Source organism: Equus quagga, chromosome 15 (assembly GCF_021613505.1).
Source record: "Equus quagga isolate Etosha38 chromosome 15, UCLA_HA_Equagga_1.0, whole genome shotgun sequence".
Classification (NCBI taxonomy): Eukaryota; Metazoa; Chordata; class Mammalia; order Perissodactyla; family Equidae; genus Equus; species Equus quagga.
The window spans coordinates 29,338,002-29,358,037 of record NC_060281.1 but is presented as its reverse complement, the minus strand read 5'-3'; the positions used below and the strand labels follow the sequence as shown (position 1 = coordinate 29,358,037).

General features: G+C 60.4%; 1 protein-coding gene across 1 annotated transcript; it reads right to left on the bottom strand.

The window, feature by feature from the left end:
- Positions 1-1,541: 1,541 nt before the first annotated feature.
- SPDEF (SAM pointed domain containing ETS transcription factor) lies at positions 1,542-19,516 on the bottom strand. The gene is made up of 6 exons (XM_046638713.1): positions 19,136-19,516; positions 8,075-8,539; positions 5,796-5,993; positions 4,320-4,367; positions 4,062-4,208; positions 1,542-2,149 (listed from the first exon to the last, which is right to left on the bottom strand). Exons 2-6 carry the CDS (start codon positions 8,508-8,510, stop codon positions 1,971-1,973), a joined length of 1,008 nt encoding a protein of 335 aa, XP_046494669.1. The 5' UTR covers positions 8,511-8,539; positions 19,136-19,516; the 3' UTR covers positions 1,542-1,970.
- Positions 19,517-20,036: the final 520 nt, after the last annotated feature.

Genomic DNA, 20,036 nt, shown 5'->3' with positions numbered 1-20,036 from the left:
AGGAAGAGGAAACCTAAGCTTGCTGCCAGTGCACAAGTTGTCACTGGATGGGTGTGTCCCCGCCAAGGGGTCATGTGCCTCGTGGCAGATCCACACAGCAGGGAGCTGCCCCACCTGACCCCCCACGGCTCCCCTTTCTGGAGCAGCTCCAGCTCCCCACTCCTAGCCCATAATCCCCCTCCCCCTCCTTCCTCTCAGCCCGGCCTGAGATGAGGCCACCCCAGGCCCTGCTGGTGGCACAGGGATGCAGCTGGGGGCAGGGCCGGCAGGCTGGAGACAAAACCAGTTGAGCAGAGCCGAGCTGGTCCTGGCCAGGGTCCCAGGTGCCCCCTCCCCGGGGGTGGGCAGACAGCAGGGGCCCAGCGAGGCACAGGCCTGGGGCAGGGCCGCCCCCTCCTCCCCTGGGTCCAGTCCCAGCTGACAGATGCCAAGGTGCTGTTTGCTCACTGCCAGGAGTAAACTTTCTTCTGGAGACAATAAAATCTCTGAGGGCAGAAGGTGGCAGGCTAGGGCGGCATTTAACCCTCAATGGTCTGGGCGGCCCTGGCTGGCTCCCGTCCTGTCTCCTGAAGTGTGTCATCAGAGGCTAAAGGTTACAGAGGCTAAGGGTGCTGACCAGTCACGAAGCAGGAGGCATGAGGTGCAGAGAGCCCTGTGCTTGTGGGTTCAGTTCCTGGTTCTGCCACTGATTGGCTGATTGGCTGTGGGACTGTGAGCAAGTCTCCCAGCCACTCTGAGCCTCAGCTTCATCGTCTGCAGGATGGGGGAGTAGCCCCTCCCTCGCGGTTTGGTAGGGAAGTTAATGGTAAAAAGCAGTGCAAGTACTAGTGCGTAGTGGGTCCTCAGGGCATGCGAGCCGGATGGACGAGTGTGAGGGAAGCGCCAGGAGGCTGAGTGAGTTGCTTTGCCCAGCAGACTGGGCAGTAGGGCCCGCCCCATCTTCCCCGTCTCACCCACACTGTGACCCTTTCCCCATCACATGCTCACTTACGCCCCTCACACCCCATTCCCAGTGCTCGCAGCCTCACAGGGGCGCTGCTGAGGTCTGGGACCTTGCTCTGTGCAAGGGAACTACAAGCCAAACCACCTCTCTTCGCTGCGGAGCCTGTGTCCCACAAGGGGAATCGGAGCAGTCGTCCTCTCTGGCACCCCAGCCGCTCCTTCCCAGAGCCCCCTTGGTTGCAAAGCAGAGACAAAGGCTCTGGGACCCTCTACAGCAGAGCAAGAAGATGCAGAGGACGGATGCCGCCTTCTCTCCAGTCCTATGGTGGACTGTCTTCAGCCCCAGGGCCCTCCCTCCTTCTGGCCCACACTAGGGTGGGGGGAGATGAGGTCATTCCAGGCCCTCCTTGGCCTTGAGGACTCACTGCCTCTCTCCCACAGCTTCTACCAATCCACTATCCCTTTCCTTTTAGGCTCAGCTCAATGCCATCTCCTCCAGGAAGCCCCCCTTGACCACCCCAGGCCCCTGTAACCACAACCACTTTGAGCATTGATGGCCTCTGGATTGTCCCGCTCACTCAGTGCACAGACACTGGGGCTGTATCAGTTCTCTGGTACCTTTATTATCCATTCCCAAGGGAACTCCTGGCTCCCCAATTCAGGGGTGCAGACGTCTCCTAACACCATGCCAGGCACGGTGCAGGATGGGTGACAGAGAGCACTGGACGGACTTTTAGTGGCCTTGGCCAAGTCACTGCCATTTCTGTCGGCTCTGCTCTGGAAATCCTGGGGTCAGAGGCTGGGGGGGAGGGAAGGCCTTCCCTGTCCAGCCCTGGCCCCCTCCATGGGCACATGCGCAGTCAGGCCTGAGGAGGAAGCACCCCCACCTCAGGCCCCAGAGAGGCCCCTGGGAGCAGCGGGCCGTCCCCTCCCTGGCCCCAGACTCTGAATGCCAGCGGACGGCCCTCTCCCTCTGCTCAGGAGCAGGCAGGAGGGAGGTTTCGGGCCTAGGGTCTGGCCCGTAGCCCTCAGATGGGGTGCACAAACTGGTAGACAAGGCGCTGGGAAATGTCGGGCTTCCGGATAATGCCCTTCTTGTAATACTGGCGGATGGAGCGGCTCAGCTTATCGTAGTTCATGGCTGGACGGTTCTTGCGGATGCCCCAGAGCCGAGCAACCTGGGCCGAGTCTTCAATTTTGAAGATGCCTGAGGGGAGCAGGAGGGCCCGGAGAGAGCCAGCCGTGCAAGTGGGGCCAAAAGGGAGAAAGACCGAGATGGACAGGTTAGTCTCCCACTGGGCCATGGGAGCCAGGGGCAGCCAGGGGCAGGGGTCAGGCTGGGGGGCCACCACATCTCTTCCCAAGGCTGTGGTGAGGGGTAAAGAAATGTGTGCAGAGTGTGCCACAGGCCCAGTAAGTGGTAAATAATACCGCAGAGTCACAACCTCCTGGATGCACGTGTCCGTTCATGGGTTATTTGTGGCCCTGAGGGCCTGGCCCTTGCCAGCCTCTGCTCCTATTTGGCGTTTGTCCTGCGGGGCTCTGGGCTGTGCCCATGGCTCCTTTGGCACCCCCTCGCCCCCACCGCTGCCGTCCCCTTGCAGTTCCCAAGCTTGCAAAATCTCCTTGTACTCTCAGCCACTTCAGCCCTCGCAGCCCTTTCTGGCAGGATTAACTCAGGAGGTGGTGGAAAGACTTGGAGCCAGCAGACCTGGGTTTGAATCCTGGCTCTGCCATTTTCTACCTTTCGAAGCTGCCTAAGGCGCCTTTGTTCTGTCGGTAAGAGGTGGTTAGCGTGACTACCACGTTGTTGAGTGGTTACAGAAAGTGCTTAGAGCAGAGCCTGAAGGAAGTGCCCCTTGGGACGAGCTGTTACATTGTTAATGCCCCCAGTTCTCATTCTAAACCCTCCTGGCAAGGCCCAGGAAGCACACCGCCTCCAGGGAGCCTTCCCAGATCACCTCCCTGATCTCCTTTCCTAGAACTCTATCATGGGACTGTCTCCCCAGAGGACCGGCTCCCTCTCGGTCTCGAATACACATGCGGGGTCACCACACCTTGTGCAGGAACTTCTCTTCCACCCCCTCTAGCCTCTTCTCGTCCTCCACACTCAGCCCCAGAGTCACCTCCTCCGTGAAGTCCTCCTGGACTTGGGCATGGCTGCCCCCATAGCCCCGACATACTCTGCTCACCAGCTCATTTCACTGCTGGTTCTCCTACAAGACTGTAGGTCCCTCGAGGACGGTGTGCAGCTGAATCCTGCCCGCACCCTCAGGACACTGTAACTCTCTGGAAAAGTCAGCTGAGCAAGTGTGGAGCCAGAGGAGGTGCTCAGAGAAGGTTTGTTGCATGAATACATCTAGTCCCTTTCACAGATAAGAAGACTGAGGTCCGGGCACCCCAGCTACTCCTGGCAGAATGGGGCCCAGAACCCAGGTTTCTTGGCTCTGAGCCTTTTCTGAAACACACACACAACGTCTGGTCCTGTGCTGTTCAATGAGGTGGCCACCAGCCACATCTGGCTCTTGAGCCCTTGAAAGGGGGCAAGTCCGAATGGAGATGTGCTCTAAGTGTAAAATACACACCAGATCTCGAAGACTTAGTAAAAAAAAAAATCTAACAATTTTTATATTGATTACATGTTGAAATTATAGTAACTTATAATATTAGGTTAAATAAAAGTATTGCTGAAGTTAGATTCACCCGTCTAAAAGATTTTTGTTAATGTGTCTACATATCGCGTATGTGGCTCGTGCTGTATTTCTCACTGGACACTGTCGGCCTCCCCACTGAAGCTATGATGTTTTGAGGGCAAAGGCTGTCTCATTCTCAGCACGATTTTGAGTTCCTACTATGTCAAAGGCACTGTGCATGGCTGGGGACCCTGAACAAGGCAGAGCCTGGCCGGGGGACAGATGTGGCCACAAACCGCACACAGACCCCGGGCGGGTCCAAGGATGGCCGTATCTGGCATTCAGGGCACAGGTGGGGGCAGCTCCACCCCTCTGCCCAACCCCCACCCTCCCGGCGCCCGGCACCCGGTAGGAAACCAGGCAGGACCCCGCTAACCCCAGTGTGCCCTCGCTGCCCCCGTGGCCCCTGCCGGGCGCCCTGCTCACCCTTCTCCTTGTTGAGCCAGCGGATGAAGCGGCCGTAGCTGTGCGGCTTGAGCAGCAGTTCCCTGAGGAACTGCCACAGGTGGATGGGCTGCCCGGAGCAGGACGAGTCCACCTCGCTGTCAGTCCAGCTCTCCTCGCTGGCGGAGGCTGGGCAGCCAGGGAGGGAGCAGTGAGTGAGGAGCCCCCGGCTTCAGTGGCAGCCGCCCATCAACCCCAGACCCCGGGAGCCGGCCCCCTGCCTGTCCTGCCCCAGCTCACCGCAGTAGTGAATGGCCCCCGGGGAGGTCCTCTCTTTCATCCAGGCCGCTGGGGGACAAGGAGAGAAAGTTAGGGACCCACGAGAGACCCTAAGGGTCGAGGAGGGCGTTTCAGTGGGACTGTGGGGCCATAGAAGGCCCCCTTTGGCTGGAGATTTCCCTCTGGCTTCCTCCCTCTTGCCACTTGGGAAGACAAGTTGTTTACAGAGCTGCTGCCTGGAAGAAAATTTAGGATTTGGGAGCTGGGAGGGACCTTAGAGGCCATGCACGCAGCCCTTGATGTCTAGACAGACGAGTGGAAGTCGAGCCTTGCTCTGCCTCCCTTTTCTCACTTGTGAAATGGGGCTGGGACCCCCCCCACAGGTCCTGCAAGGATCCAGGGTGATGAAGTCTTCACAGCACCCTGGCCAGGGCCGGCGCGAGAAAAACAGCCCTGCCCTCCGCTGCCTGCCGAGGTCACTGTGCCGTCCATGCCTCCCACTCTCCTCCCAGCCCCTCCCCGTCTCTCCACCCGCAGCCCAGGCAGAGGGGGCAAAGGCAGCCAGCGTCTGCCCACATCACCACCCAGCTCTCGGCCCAGCACTGTCCACTGCCCTTGCCAACCACTGGTCTCTGATGGGGCCATACGCGTGGGTCCTGTCCCCTTGTTCACCCCGGGCCTGGAAGGGCAGCGGCCTTGACTCACTGGGCAGCACTGTCTCCTCCAGAGCGCGTGGCTCTGCGCAGGGCACACTGTGGGCGCTCAGTGAGATGGAGACCATTTAAACACAAAGGGCTTGGCACGCAGCCATTAAAAACGGGGCAGCCGTGTAGATACTGATGGGGAACGAGACCCAAGATACACTGTTAAGTGCAGAACAGTGTGATACTCTGATACTATTCGTGTTAAAAGAAAAAAAAAAAAAGGGTAAAACGCATACATATCTAATTGCTTGCATATGCAGAGACTTTCCCTGGCAAGGCAGCCAAGAAATGGTCACGGAGGCTGCCCCTGGGGAGGGACTGGAAGGCTGGGGGTCAGGAGCGTGACGGAGAATCACTTCCCAGGGTAGACTGGTTTTCACTGTGTCTTTTTAAATCCTACACATTTATTACCACGTTACTTCTTTAATAAAAAACATACAAACAAAATAAAAAGACAAAGAAGAAGGGCTTTGTGATACCCACAGTCCCCATCAGCTCTGACGTCCCGCGTCCTCACGGTTTAACTTCTACCTTGTAACTTCCCCCGTGCTCTGTCCTAAGTGCTGGGGGCTTGACCAGGGCTGGGAGCAGGTCGGGGCTGGTGAGTTCAGCCAGGACACAGGGAGGCAGTTGCCCTTGGGGCTGGGATCCAGAAGGGAGCCCTGACTAGGACCAAGGGGCTGTGTCCCCAAAGGAGAGTAACCTCCCGGCCAGCATCCTGGCCTAACCGGCCCACTCGGGGTTCCCAGCTCAGGGCCCGGGAGGGGCCGTTCCCACCCGCACCGGGTCCCACCTGATTTCCAGATGTCCAGGTGGGCGTGCAGCACCTCCCCGCCCAGGGGCGAGCGCTGGCGAAACTGCTCCTCCGACATGGCGCACAGCTCCTTGCCTCCCAGCTCCTGGAAGGCCTTGCCTACTGGGGGCAGCCGGTACTGGTGCTCTGTCCACAGCAGCCACTTCTGCACGTTGCCAGGGCTCCAGTCCACGGGGTCTGGAGCAAGAGACACTCCCTCAGCCCCAGGGGCTGCTTGAGGTCACCGCCCTGAACATGGCTTGCTCTTCTGTGATGGGGCACCCGTGGGAACTAGTGGCCAGGGACCATGCACTCCTGGGGGGAGGCCATGCCAGGCCAGACAGAGCCTTGAGGGTCCCTGAGGAGGGGCGTACCCAGGAAGAGGGGGTGGTGAGAAGGAGGAGCCGGGGCCCTAACAACAAACTTGGCGTGGGGCAGGGTGGCCTGGGGCCTCTGCACTCCCTACCTCACCCAGACCTCGGGTCCTGCCAGACCGTTGCAGCTTCTCCAAGGGACCTTTTGGGGAGCCCCACCCCTGAGGGGACAGTGACATTAAACCCGAAACACCTGAGCTTCTTTCCGAGCTACCTCTTGCCTTCTCCAAACCCCTCAAGGAACCAGAGAAAACCCCAACCAGGAATGAGCCCTACAACCCCCACCCCCAACCCCCACTGTATTTTACAGATGAGGAAACTGAGGCACAGAGGCTTCATCCTCTTGTCCAACACCGAACAAAGGGCTGGGTGCATAGTTGCTGCTTTGTGCACACGCGGTGAATGAATGAGGGCAGAGCACGGGGTGGTCACGGGGCAGCCACAGGCCTCAGAGGCCGGGAGGGGAGGCACTGGCTAGGTCTGAGATGTCTCCCTAGGGAGCTGCTCTGGGGTGAGCCTGGCAGGGCACATGGGTGGGGGCTGGGCTGCAGGCACAGTCACAATGGGACCTCCAAGAGAACTTCGTGGTCTAAGCTGCTGCCCCAGCTGGGTGACCTGCAGACTGGGTGACTTAAAGCCATTTTCCTCTCCAGGGTCAAAGCAATTTGTTTCTGTTCCCATTGTTCGGAGGGCAGGCCCCGCCCCGAGCCAGTGTGGGAGCCGAGGCGCCGTGGGAGAGCCTCCCTGGGGGGGCCTGGCAGGGGCATTGGGGCATGGGTAGGAGCCAGCTCAAGAGGACACCAGCTGGGACTGTTGGGGAGTAGGGGCTGGGCCCAGATGACTCCGGGGGGGAGGGGTTGGGCCTGAGGGATGCCTGAGACCCCTCCTGTGTGAAGGCAGGACAGAGAGGGGGATGTTCAAATGCCAGGACCCAGGAGGTGGGTCAGGCCTACCCAAAGCTGAAGAGATGATGGGGGAACAGGGACTATAGACCCAGCCACCCCTCGACCCACAGCACCATCTCCGTAACCACACCTTCCAGGCCCTGGAGACACGTGCCCAGTCTCCTGATGTCCCCTCCCTCATCACCACTGGACCAGTGACACATTTATCTATTTATGATCTGTTTCCCTCACTGTAGTGTCAGCATCATGAACGAAGGGGCTTCTGTGCTGTGTTCACCACTCAATCCTCCGGTGCCAGAACAGGGCCTGGCATAGCAAAAAGGTCCTGTTTATTGAGCATCTATTATGTGCCAGGCGCCAGCCTAGGAAGTGAGGATGTAGGGTGAACAAAACAAATGGAAACCCCTGCCCTTAGGGCATGTACATTCCAGTGAGGGAGACAGAGAGTAAACAAGATAAATAAAATACGCAGCGTATCAGATGGTCTGTGCTACGAGAGAAGGAAGGCAGAGCGGAGGAATAAGAGGCAGGGGTTTGGGAAGGCGTCATTGAGATGGTGCCATTTGAGTCAAGACCTGAAGGAGGTGAAGGGGGAGCCAGCTGGGCATTTGGGGAAGAGTGTTCTAGGTTGAAGGACCAGCAGGTGCAAAGGTCCTGAGGTGTGAGTGTTGTGGAACAGCAAAGAGGCAGGTGTTGCTGGAGCAGAGCGAATGAGGGGAGAGCAGAGATAAGTCTCAGAGGAGGTGGTGGGCCAGATGGCAGAGAGCTCGGATTCACTTCATCCAGCACCTACCAAGTGGGGACCCTGGGCTGCGGCCGTTGGGGCCCAGAGGGCTGGAGCTGTGCCAGCCCAGGCTCACGGCTGCTGTGTGCTGTGGGCTGACCGTAAGTGTGGAAGCACCAGCCTCTCTGGGGCTCCTGAGGCTGGGCCAGGGGCAGCCAGGGTGCGGCAGGCAGCATCCCGGGCCCTGCGTGTGCCCGCCCTGACGGAGGGGCTCACCTGCGGTGATGTTGAGCAGCTTGCAGGCCGTCTCAATGTCCTTGAGCACCTCGCCCACCACCATGGACTGCACCTGCTCCAGCGAGTGCTCCTCCAGGGTCAGCCCGCCCGGCGCCAAGTCCAGGCCGCCCCCAGGGGCCTGGCTGTCGATGACCGGGCACTGCTCGGGCTCCTCAGGCGGCTCGTCCCGAGCGCTGGCCCCGGGGCCCTTGGCGGCCCAGCTGCCATCGTCGGGGTACAGCATGTCGAAGTAGGAGAGGTAGAAGGCGGACAGGCCCTGCTCGGGCGTGGCGGGGGGGCTGGGGCTCCAGTCTCGGCTCTCGGGCCCTGCTGCCCCCACAGCCACCTTCTCCAGGCCTGTCCGCAGCACAGCATCGGGGGCCAGCAGGAGGCGGCTGGGGGCCACGCTGCTCAGGCCCGGGCTGGCGCTGCCCATGCTGCTGCTGCTCGGGCCGGCGGCCGCGGCTATAGAAATGAAAGAGGAAGGAGAGTCGGGTTCTGGCTGCGTCCCCGTCCCCGTGGGGGCCGCTAAGCTGGTTACGGGGATGAGGGGCCCAGTGGGCAGTGGCTGGGCCTGGGAGAGAGTTGGGCCTTCCGGGTCATTGGGCAGCGAGGCCGGGGCTGGGCAGACAGGCCTTCTGGCAGGGAAAGAGATGGGAGTGGGGTGGGACTGTAAATGGGCAGCTCCCTCGCCCCCGGGGGAAGCCAGGTTGGCCGGGAGCTGTCAATCTTGACACACGTAGTGTGCTTCAAACAACCTTCTGGGGTTCTTGACCTCACACAGTCCTCACAGTGGAAGGCACGATCAGCCCCATTTGGCAGACGAGCAAACTGAGGCCTGGACAAGGAGCCTTTAAGGTGGAGGAAGTTCCTTCTGAGAGCTAATCTAAATCTTTCCTGCTGTAGCAAAGCTCATTTTCTTTTATTCTGCCCTTGAAGGGGGTCGGGAAGAGAAAAGGGCAGCACCATCTTCCCCAGCCAGGGGAAGGAAGAAAGGAGCAAGGGAGGGGCGTGGCATGGTAGAACCCCTTCACAAGCTGGGGAGGCGGGCCCCGGCCCCCTCCATTGGCCACTGGGGGTGTGAATATTCCCAGAGTAACGCTGCTGAGGGAGTCACTGAGCAACAACTTGCAGGTGTGCTTGGCCTGCCCTGCTCAGGGCCGGGTTCCTGGTACCCGCCCGCCCTGGTCTCCCCTGAAAGGAGCAGCCCCAGGCCCCTCCCAGCTCTCAGAGCCCCCGTCCTCTCCCCTCATGCCCTAGAGGAACGAGCAGCTGCCCAAAGCAGAGCCCAGGAGCCCACCTACAGCCCCGGCTTTGCTGGGGGCAGGAGGGTGGCGAGAAGGCCCAGGATCTAGGAACGACTGAGGCCTCAGCAGCCCAGACACCGTCTCCTCCCTGCCATTTGCCTCAACACCAGGCCCTGATGGCCTCCAGCTCCATCGGTCACCCAGGCTCTGCTTTGCCCGGCCCTTTGCTCTGAACCCCAGACTGGAGTAGGTGGTTTGGGAGAGGCAGCGACTTGAAAGACGTACAGACATCAAAATACCAGGGTTTCTGGGATATTTCTGTGATTCGTGGGTCTGATACTCAAAAATCAATCAGAACGGAGGTGGAGGATTAACAACAAATACATGCTGCCAATAACAGAGGAGAGCACTGAGAAAGGAGGGAGGGAGCCCATGCGCCCGCTCACGTGGGGCCCTCCCCGGGGGTGTTTGTACTGAAAGCAGCGGTTCTCAGCCATGGTGCCGGGCCAGAAGCACCAGCGGTGCGTGGATGGGGGTGGTGGTGGCGCTGTGGGCGGTTCAGACGCTGGCTCGAGTTTGGGGGCCACTGCTCTAAGGGCATCTGGCAGGAAGCGGGAGAGACTTTCATCAAAGGACCCTCTAATGGTGGGACTGGCTATGCCACACTGGGACAGGGCAGGGCTCCCTGGCACATCTCCAGCCACCCGTGGGACTGGCCAGTTCAGCCTCAGTGTGCGGCAGCGTCTGTCCCTGCCGGTGGGACAGAGAAAGGACTGTTGGGAAGACACCTCCAGGCTCCCTAGGGCTGCAGCAGCCCATTCTGCACCTTCGTACAACTCAGCAAACGACATCCTTTCCTTCTGGATAGGATGGCTTGGTAAATGGAACCCAGGTGGAATTTCAGCTCCCTTTTGCCCCCTCTCTTGTGCAGTGCCCAACCTTCCCAACTTTACATGGCAGCCCTGCAGTTGTCTGTGGCGGAGAGAATACCAGAAAGAGAGAAGGGGGTTCCCTCTGATCTCAATTCTCCTTTTAAGGGCTCCTTTAAGTGACAAGGAAGGAACGGTCAGGGTGGGGTGGGGTGGACAGGGATGGAGGGGGAGCCAGTGTTGCGGGGGACAGAGGGCAGGCCTGGAATCATTTCAGGTCCTTCTGTGCAAACACACGTGTGTGCTGTGGGCCCACATTATTTACCCAGGCAGCACCAACAGCCCGCTCTGCCCCTGGGTCCCCACCCTGCCTGTGCCCGTGCCCCACCCTGGAGGTGGCCCCAACCCTGGAGACCCCCTCTCAACCCTCCCCCCCTGCCATCCCCCACTGCCTGCCTCCCGCCCCATCCACGTCCCCAGAACTCCCGTGCCTGCCACGTTAGGATAGTCTGTGCCAACACCCTGGGCTGTGTGCCAGGGAGACGGAAACGTTCCCAGCAGGAGGACTTGCCTCCCTCGTGGCCCTGCTGTTTGCTCAGCCTCAGCTACAGGTAGGATGGGAGGTAGCTGCTATGTTTCGGGGCACAATGGCCCGAGGGGTCAGCGAGGAGGAATGGGCAGGGCAGGTGGCAATGTCCGTCAGGCTGGGATGTGATGACACATCCCTGACATGTTTGTCAAGTGACCTTCGTGGCCCTCACACCTGTCCCCTCCCCGGGCCTTATTCTCACTCCCATTCTGTGGATGGGGAGGTTTAGGTGCAGAGAACGAAGTGACCTGGATCCAGGTCTTCCAACTCCGGGCCCAGGGCCCCTTCACCAGCAGAGAATTCCCGCCTCCTCCACACCCCACATTCCAGCGCCCCAAGTCACCTTGCGCCTAAATGCCAAGGAACCTGCTCTCAGCCCAGGCTCGCCCCCCCGCTCCCGGGTGAAAACTAAGTTAATGATTAACCGCACGGCGGGAGGAAAGATCCGACTGTCCGCGTGGGGAGTGGGTGAGGAATGCTCCGCCTCCAGCAGCCCCGGTCTAGAGGGACCTTGGTTTACTGGTCAGGGGCTGGTGGGCCCAGCCTGCAGCTCCAGCATCTCCTCCAGACCCTGGGGCTGGACCAGGGAGGGAAGAGAGACCTGCACAGTGAGCGCCTCCTATGTCCAGAGCGCTCATGCACGCTACCCCCTTTCCTACCCACAGCCTGGGTGATGTGGACTCGAGAGCCTGTTTCACAGATACAGACAGTGAGGCTCAGAGAGCTTATACAGCTTGCCCGAGGTCCCCAGTTAACCATGTGTGGGCTCTGTTCATCATACCATGTTCCCTCTGAGAATTCTGCTCTGGCCAGTCCCCTCTTTCCAGGGTCCTTCCTGCCTTCTGATTGACCAATTTGATCCTCCAAAAGTCCATTCCCACCTCCTGGCTGCTCACTCCACCCTACTGTCATGCTCATTTCCCTCCGACACACTTTCATCAGGCACCCCTGTGCTCAAGAACCTCCCATGGCTCCCCATTGCCTGCCCAGCCCAATCCCCTTGGCTGATGCCCACCTCTGAGCCTGCCTCCTACCCAGCCCAGATAATCAGAGCTGGAAAGGGCTATATATTATGTGATCGTTTTTTAGATAGGAACAACGAAGCCCAGAGTGGGGAAGGGAGTCATTCACTGGTTAGAGGCAGGGTCTGCACCAGAACCAGAGATCGATCAACATGGTGACCATATCCAGGCTCTAGTGAGAATAGCGTTTCTCCCCTGGTCCCTGTGCTATGGGCATGAGACGGCTATTTTCTCTTGTGTTCTTGTCCCTCTGCCTAAGATTCCCCTTCCTTCTCATCACAGTTCAGCCCAAAGCCCTCCTCCCCAAGGAAGCCCTCCCCAATAGCTCCCTCCTCTGACTTTCCAGCTCTCCCCATCTGTGCTATGCGATTCAGCCTTGATTACATTCATGGATGCTTGTCCATTCACAAGGACACACATGTGTTGGGAAAAACGAGGCTCAGAGAGTGGCAGGGATGTGCCCAGAGTCACACAGCAGAGCCAGGACCAGAGTAGAGGCCTGCTGACCCTCAGGTCACTGTTCCATAGGCCTAGGGTCCTGGGACAAGCCTGGTGTTTCCCACATCCACGTCCCTTGGAGGCAGGCCCAGCTCTCCCTACAGTCTCTGCCGGCTGGGGCCCAGGGGCTGCCGGTCTCCTGAGCAATGCCTCCAGCTCCCAAACCTCGAGCTGATCTGCTCTGGATTAAGCCACGTGTCTGGATTAAGGCTCAGCGTGTCCTGGCTCCCTTCTGCCCCAGAGGCTCTGGCTCCGAGTCTAGACAAAGAAAGTTTGGTAACAGCTGGTGGAGGCCAAGGCCCAGACACAGGACCAGAGGGTGTGGCAGCGGCCAGAGGGATTAGCCACCTGGGGCCCCTCCTCTCAGCACCTCCATTCCCCCAGGAGGGCAGATGAGGAGAGAGGGCACATTTACAGCAGCTGTTTCCTGCCGCTGCCTGGCCTGTTCTCACCCCTCGGGCCAGGAATGCTCCCCTGAAACTCCCCTGTCTTCCAATGGGTTCTCACTCCCACTCCTACTGGCACCAGCAAAAGATGCCCTGATGCCACCTGAAACCACAGCCTCAGGGAAGCAGAGTTCCCAGGGAGGTCTTTGCTAAGGCCCTGGCCTGTCATGGGATTGGAGCCTGCCTCCCACATCCTGCTCAGTCCAGGCCCTCAGGTCTGACCCCAGGGGGATTGTGAGTGGGATAAATATGCCTGAGCCCCACCTCCACCATGAGACCCAGCCTCAGCCTGCCCAGAGCCCAGCACCCCGGCCGCAGACCCAGTGAGCAGAGCACCGAGGGAGAGTGGGTGGGGCGGGGGGTGACAGCCCATCCCTCAGCCCTGAGCTGGCCTCGCTCCGCCAGATGGAGCAGACCTCCTCCAGCTTCCCCAGGGGGGCCCACTGTCCTGCTGTCAGCCCCTCCCTCCCCCCAGGCACCTCCTTTAATGGGTCAGAGTCAGGGGGATGTGGCGGTGCCCTAACTAGGACCTGGCCAGGAGCCACACAGAGTGGGCAGGGGCCACATGGACCTGGCCCCCAGACCGCTGGTCAGCACCTTGGAGAGAAGCCGGGCCGGCCCAGGCCGCAGGGAGGCCTGGCTGGAGCCCGTGATCTGCTGTGTCTGGCTTTCTGAACCCTCCCTGCCTCTGGCCAGCCTCCCCTCCTCCAGACATTCCCTTCTCAGCCTCCTCTCCCCCTCTCGCCCCCTCACTTCTCCTTGGACAGCTCCGGCCCCCACAATGGAACCCCAGCTCCCTTGACCTCAGAAACTGCTCTTCAAACTGGCTGGACCCAGGAAAAGCTCCCAGCTCCTCCTTACTGACTGCCTTTCACTGGACAGACCACCCTCTTACCCAGGAAGAGGTCCCAGGCTGGCCGCCTCCGGGCAGCTCCGGCCGTCTCTCAAGCACCCCATTGTGGCTGTCCCCAAGCACCCGGGGTCCCGAAGGGCAGAGAGAAGGGAGGTGGGCCCTGGAGGGTGGCGGATGGAGGTCTTGCCTGTCTTGGGCTCAGCTTAAGAGTAGGGGAGGTAGGTTTCTTCTAGATCCCAGGGTTTCCCCACCTCCTCAGATCCCAGACCCGCCCAGGCCACTGCCCTAGCTCACTGAGGAGCCCAGCTCTCTGGGAGGCTCACTGAGGAGCCGGCCAGTGGGCCCAGGAGCCAGTGTGCGGGAGACTCGGGGCACGGGGTGAGGCTAGTGAGGCTACCGAGGGATCAGAGGGTGGGGAGGGAGTTGGGGGCAGGGCCAGGGAGCAGGAGCACAGGGCACAGGAGACGAAAGGGTCGGGGGGAGCATCCAGGAAGTCTGGTTTAGTCTGCTTCGCCCACAGTTCCCACGGGCAGCCAGAGCCCGAAGGCACCTTTGTTCCAGGTGTGTCTCCCATTCTCTCCCGCTGCCTGGGTACCGCTGGCGCCCACAAGGCCTCACTGACATTGCTTCCAACCCTTTCTTGGACAAGGCAAAGGCCAACTAAATAAACAGCTCCGTTGGGCTCGCCCAGCCCCCAGGCGGCCAGTATTACTCTCACCTGACAGATGCAGTGCTGGTGACCGAGCAGGGACTGGAACTCAATACTGAGCTCCACCCTCCTCTCAGATGGTACTAGGGTCACCCCTGCTGATCATCGCTTTCACCTCTGCTCTGGCCGTCCGCTGACCCAGCCCCTGAAAATCCGAGCCCCAGAGAGGTCGCATGGGTGGGCTCAGGTGGCATGAGCCTCAGCCCTAAGCTCACCCCTATCTTTGAGTTTGCTCGAAAAGGGGTGTGCGGCCTGGAAAGAACTTGAGGCCTCAGCATCTGGAGATGTGAGTTCGTGTCCTGCCCCGTTCCCACCATATGTGAGGCCCTGGGCAGCCCCTAGTCCCCTCCCGGCCTCAGCCTCCTCATCTGTTCTCTGAGGGGGTGAGTTACCTCCCAGGGCTTTTCTGGCCCAGACACTGTCTGGATTCTATGACCCCCATGACCCCCATCTTGCCCCTCAGCCTGACTTGGGCGGACGACGGAGGAGAAACAGAGGTGGGCACAGGGGGCTGCCCTTGCAGGCAGAGACATGATTCAGGGGTGGCATTTTAGGCAGAATAAGGGGCGTGGCTACATCTCCCTCTGCCCCGCTCCTCTGGAGTCGGTGCCAGAGCCTCTGAAAGACTTGGTCCACCCTTCTGACCAAGCAGGGCCACCCGCCAGGCCGCCCCTCACCTCCCAAGTGGCCTGTCAGGCCTGGTTCCCGCCCCAGCAGCATCTCCTCCCCGCTTCCTCTAGTCGGACAAGCTGGGGGCTTGGCGTGAGCGATGCTGAGGCTGTCAGGCCAGAACCCCGATTTCCAGCCACAGCAAGTACAAATCCTGCCTGACTTTCAGGGCTTTCCAGAAACTGTGGCCCACTTCTTCCTTCAGCCCTTGTTGAGCACGTACTGTGTGTAAATACAGTTCACATCTCAGCACCCCAGGCCAGCACCACTGCCCTGCCTGGGCCGCCACACCCCCGCCGTCTGTGTGTGCCCCCTCCCATCACGAGCGCAGTCTCCCCCGGCCCCACAAGCCCTCTTTGCAGGGGCTGGGCCACGGCACCTTCCCTCTTCCCTGCACGCCTCCAGCACCTCGTCTACACCACCCTCCCAGCTCTTGAAATGGCAACGGGGCTTCGAGGTTTCATGGGCGTCTCCTTTCCCACACTCCAGTCCCAGCAAGGCTGCCTGGTCCCTGAAGGTGTGCGAACCCGCGGATTTCACCTGGCTCCGCCTGGGCACCCTGGTCCATCCTCTGGGCCTTAGTATCCTTGTTGGGGAAACGAGGACTCATGAGGATAATCGTGTCTCTGGGGTTTGGCGCGACAAGGCAGGACGGTGATGCGAGCAGACCTGACACTCCCCCAAGAGCTGTGTGTGTCCACGTCAGGTACTCTCGTCTCTGTTCTCCGTGTCTCTGCAGCCTCCTCCAGCCCAGAACGGCTGGATGGAAAGGCATAAACTCCTGCTGTTGAATCTGTAAAATCTTGGCAGGGATGACAGAGAAAATGTGCCTTAAGCCCCAAGCCTTGGGCCAGGGAGCCCACCTTGCGCTTGGAGAGAGGGTTTTAGGACCAAGTGAAGGCATCCCGACATTACAGAAAATGAGAAAGTCCAGAACGAACCACGAACCGTCTTGAGCCCTTCTGTCCTGGAACTCTGGGGTGCGGGGGGTGGGGGGAGGTTGTGGAAACTGGAGACACGAAGAGCTGGATCCCAGTGGCCCTCAGGCCAGCTTGCTGCCCTAAGAGCAGAGGGACCTGGGCCCCGCCCCTGTCACCAGTCGTAGGTGCTGGGACTGTAGCCTGGGCAGTTACCCCGAGGCCTCTCTCCTGGATCCCAGAGCTGGAGGGAGCGGGAAGGGCACCTCAGTTCTGGCGGTGCCACAGAGACCTCATGGCCCCTTTCTCCGGTCCCGGGTGGGCTCTGTCCATCTGGCCCCAGCAGAGTTACAGTCGTGTCCCCGGCTGGGAGCAGTGGTCTGGAGGTAGGAAGAGGTCCACCCTCCCCTAGTCTGGAGGCCCCACCCAGCTGCCAAGAGGTGGGAGAGGAGAATCTGGCAGGGGGCACCTTCTGGGCTGGGAACATGCAAATGAGGCAGGGGAAGGAGCGGGCATTAAATGTCAGGAAGAGCCTAGGGCGACTGGCCTCGTGCAAAGTTTGCTTTGGGAAGAGTTGTTCCACCTGACAGGCCACTCACTTGGCTGGGGGCACAGGGCGGGCCCTGGAGTGAGGTGGGGGTGGGGACGGGGGCGGGGAGGGTCTCAGGCGGAGTCTGAGTGCAGACTTCCTGCTCTGGGACGGGGGCAAGAGACTCAGTTGTCCGGTCTGTTCAACAGGCTGTCCAGAGCACGTCTTAAAGGGGTTGTGCAGATTGAGGGAGAGGCTGGATGGAAATTCCTTGTGAGTTACGATGGGCTGAGCATGCATGAACGTGGCCCTTGGGAGCAGGAGAGAGGATGTCAGTGGGGAAGAGGGGAGGGAAAGGCAATGGGGTGAGGGATGAGGGGCACAAAGGAAGAAGCAGGTGCCAAGGGGGCATGGAGGGGCCGAGGGGTGGAGCCTGGGGGATTGTTGAGGATGATGGTGAGGGAGCCCTGCGCCTTGCCCTGAGGTCATCCTGCTCCAAGCCCAGTCTAGGGCAGCTGCTGGCCTCACCCCCACCTCCCGCCTCTAGAAGGAGCCAGAGCCAGAGCCTCCCACCTCCCCTGACCTCAGCCTAGGAGAGCAGACTGGGAAAGCACACAAATCTTGCAAAGCCGGCAAATCCAGCTGGTCAGCCTGCCTTCACCAACTCCTACACAGCCTTCAAAACCTGGCTCCAGGTTCTCTTCCACGAAGCCTTTTTTTTTTTTTTTTGGTGATCTGATTGGATCTGAGTTAACGTCTGTTGCCAATCTTCCTCTACTTTATGTGGGATGCCACCACAGCATGGCTTGATGAGTGGTGCTAGGTCCATGCCAGGGATCTGAACCCAAGAAGCCTGAGCTGCCGAAGTGGAGCACACAAACTTAACCACTACGCCACTGGGCCAGCCTAGTGAAGGCTCTTTTAGCAGAGAAGGCCACCTTGTCTAACCTTCTCATTGCAAGTGCGGGGAGGAAAAGTGACTTACCCAAGGCCACACAGTGGGCCTTAACCCATCCTTTCTTGGCCTCCACCTAGAACGTCTTTGTCCCCAGGTCAACCTGAACTGACTTTCCCAGGTTACACTCAAGTCATTTCACACAAAACTGTGCTCTATTGTTTCCGGGCTATTAACTTTTTATCTGCAATGACCTCAGTGGTGAAAAGTGGATTCTCCTGGTTCTTCTAATTCCCGCCAGCAGCACAGTTTCTGAGCATCAATGAGCATCTACTGCGAGCTATTTCCCCAGGCTTGGCTGACGGAGAAGCTTTCCCTAATTCAGAGGGTTCTTGTGAAAATCAGATGGCATCGCATCTGCCGAAGTGTTTTGTAATTGGTAACACACAGTAAACAAGTCCAGGAGGGACGGAGTTTTCAGCTCTGGGTCCCCCCACAGTGCCTGGGGCAGAGGAAACGCTTGTCCATTCATTGTCAGGCTCTCAAAGGGGAGGGTGGTCTCCTACCCAGAAAGAGACCACCTCCTCCATACCCGACCTCCCTGGGAACACTGAGGACGCTCCCTCTCCCCAAATTTCCGTGAGTTTGGGATCATGAGGCTCCAAGATGGGAGTCCCTGGTTCTGGCCCTCCCCGAGGTGGGCAGAGGGCAGGCAGGACTGGCCTGGCTAGGGGGGCGTCCCCTGCCCCTCCCTCCCGCCACCTCGAGCCTGGGGCCGCCCCGATCCCTGTTTGCTTTGTCACTCAGCTGAGCAGCTGGTGCTGGGGAGATGCTGCTTTATTGGGGGTGCTGTGAAGCTGTTTACTCGGGAGGTGGGGGCAGAAGACGAGGCCAAGTCCCAGCCCTGGCCCAGCTCAGGGAGAAAGGCCGTGACCGTCACACAGTGGACAGGGCGCTGGAGCCTGGTGGCCTGGGTGTGGGCTGCTGGGTGGGCCCAGCTGGCAGGGTGAGTGCGGGAACCGGGGCTACCTCAGTGGGCCTGTCCATTCCCCAACCACACGCCCCCCCCCCCCACCTCGTCCAGCCTCAGGGGAGCCCCCAGCTCTCCAGGCCCTTCAGCTTTCCACCCTGTCATCTTCCAGGACCCCCGTTTCTTTCCAATGTGCCCAGACCGGGGCCCATAGGCCCTCTGCTTCCTCGGGTACCCAAGCACCCAGGCGGTTTGCTCTGCAGCTCCCCAGACCACCTGGTTCCTGTGCCCACCACTGCCCCGCCCAGCCCCCGGGCTCTGGGCCTGTCCCCTCTGCTCCAACCTGGACCCCAGCCCTGAGCCTCCAGGCTCCAGCAAGCCCCTGCCCACCGTGGCCCCGCCCCGTGGAGCCCCTTCCCCTGGCAGAGCAGCCGCGGCTGGCAGCAGCAGAGAGGCTGCTTGTGTTTTGCTGGCCAAGCTGAACCGGCTGGTCCCAGGGGCTGAGGCTCTGCATCTGCTGCGCTGCCTTCCCTCCAGCCTTCCCTGCCTTACCGCAGCCCCCCATAAGCCCCCGCGGCTGGGCTCAGTGTGGTTGGGGGCCGTGACGGCACGGGGCGCTGCAGGCCTCCCTGGGCCAGGAGGCTCATCCAGAGTCTGGGGTCAGCCCAGGAAGCGCACGGAGGGATCAGCGGCTTCTGAGGGTGCAGGACTCAGATCACAGGCGCTGGAGGATCAGCTGTGAGCTTGCGAAGCCTGCCTTGGAATCCTGCCCTCGGTCACCCACGGCCCCCCAGCTGGCAGGGGAAAGGCCCCACGGCAGGGCACCCTGTGCCCCCCGCCAGACTCACCTGTGAGCTGCCTGGTGCCCAAGGAGTTGTCTGCTGCAGCGCCAACCCTGGGGGCCAGGAGGAGGCGTGGGCGGTTGGGGCCACTGCTGGGTTTCAGCCAGGCATGTGGGGAGCCGGTGGGACCAGGGGCCAGAAGGGCGGGGGGCAGAGGTGGCACTCGGGGCGGCCGCCGGGGGCCTGGCCACCCTCGAGGGGTAGCCCTCTTAGGTCTCAGGGCTGCGTGGCCTGAGGGAGCCCCCGGCCCCCAGCCCAGGGCCACCTGCTGGCACTGTGGCAAGACCCAGTCGCAGGGGCTTCGGGGGGGGGCCACAGTGGGCTCAGGGCACCGGGTCTGTGGGGCTGTGTGGACGCAGGCGGAGTGCAGGAATGTGCTGGGAGGAAGTCAGGGAGACTGAGAGGAAGAGTTGGCCTGGGCCTGATTTCCCATTATAAGTAATCCTTCCTTATTTACCTGAACAAATACGCTCCCTGCTTACCTCAGACCACAGGCGGGCTCCCGGTTAACCCTTGCAGGCCTTCCCCTCCTCGCTGGGGGCCCTATACCCTGGCAGCCAGGGAACTCACTCACTCACTCATTCACTCATTCACTCATTCCCTCACTCACTCACTCTCTCACCCATTAGTTGATGCATAGCTACTGAGCTCCTATTATGTGCGGGGCACAGGGAACATATCCACAGGGACCTGGGCCAGGGCACTAAGAGGGGTCAGCCGAGTGCAGGGAACAGACAAGCAAACAACAGTGGAAATTCAGTCACCCACGCCCCAGTGGAGGGCTACAGGAGCACTGAGGCAGGGGAAGTCAGAGAGGGCTTCCCGGAGGAAGGGCTGTCTGGCTCCCTGGGCTAGGGGTGGAGGGAACCCTGGGGAAAGAGACCTGAGGCTCATGCGCCCACCCACA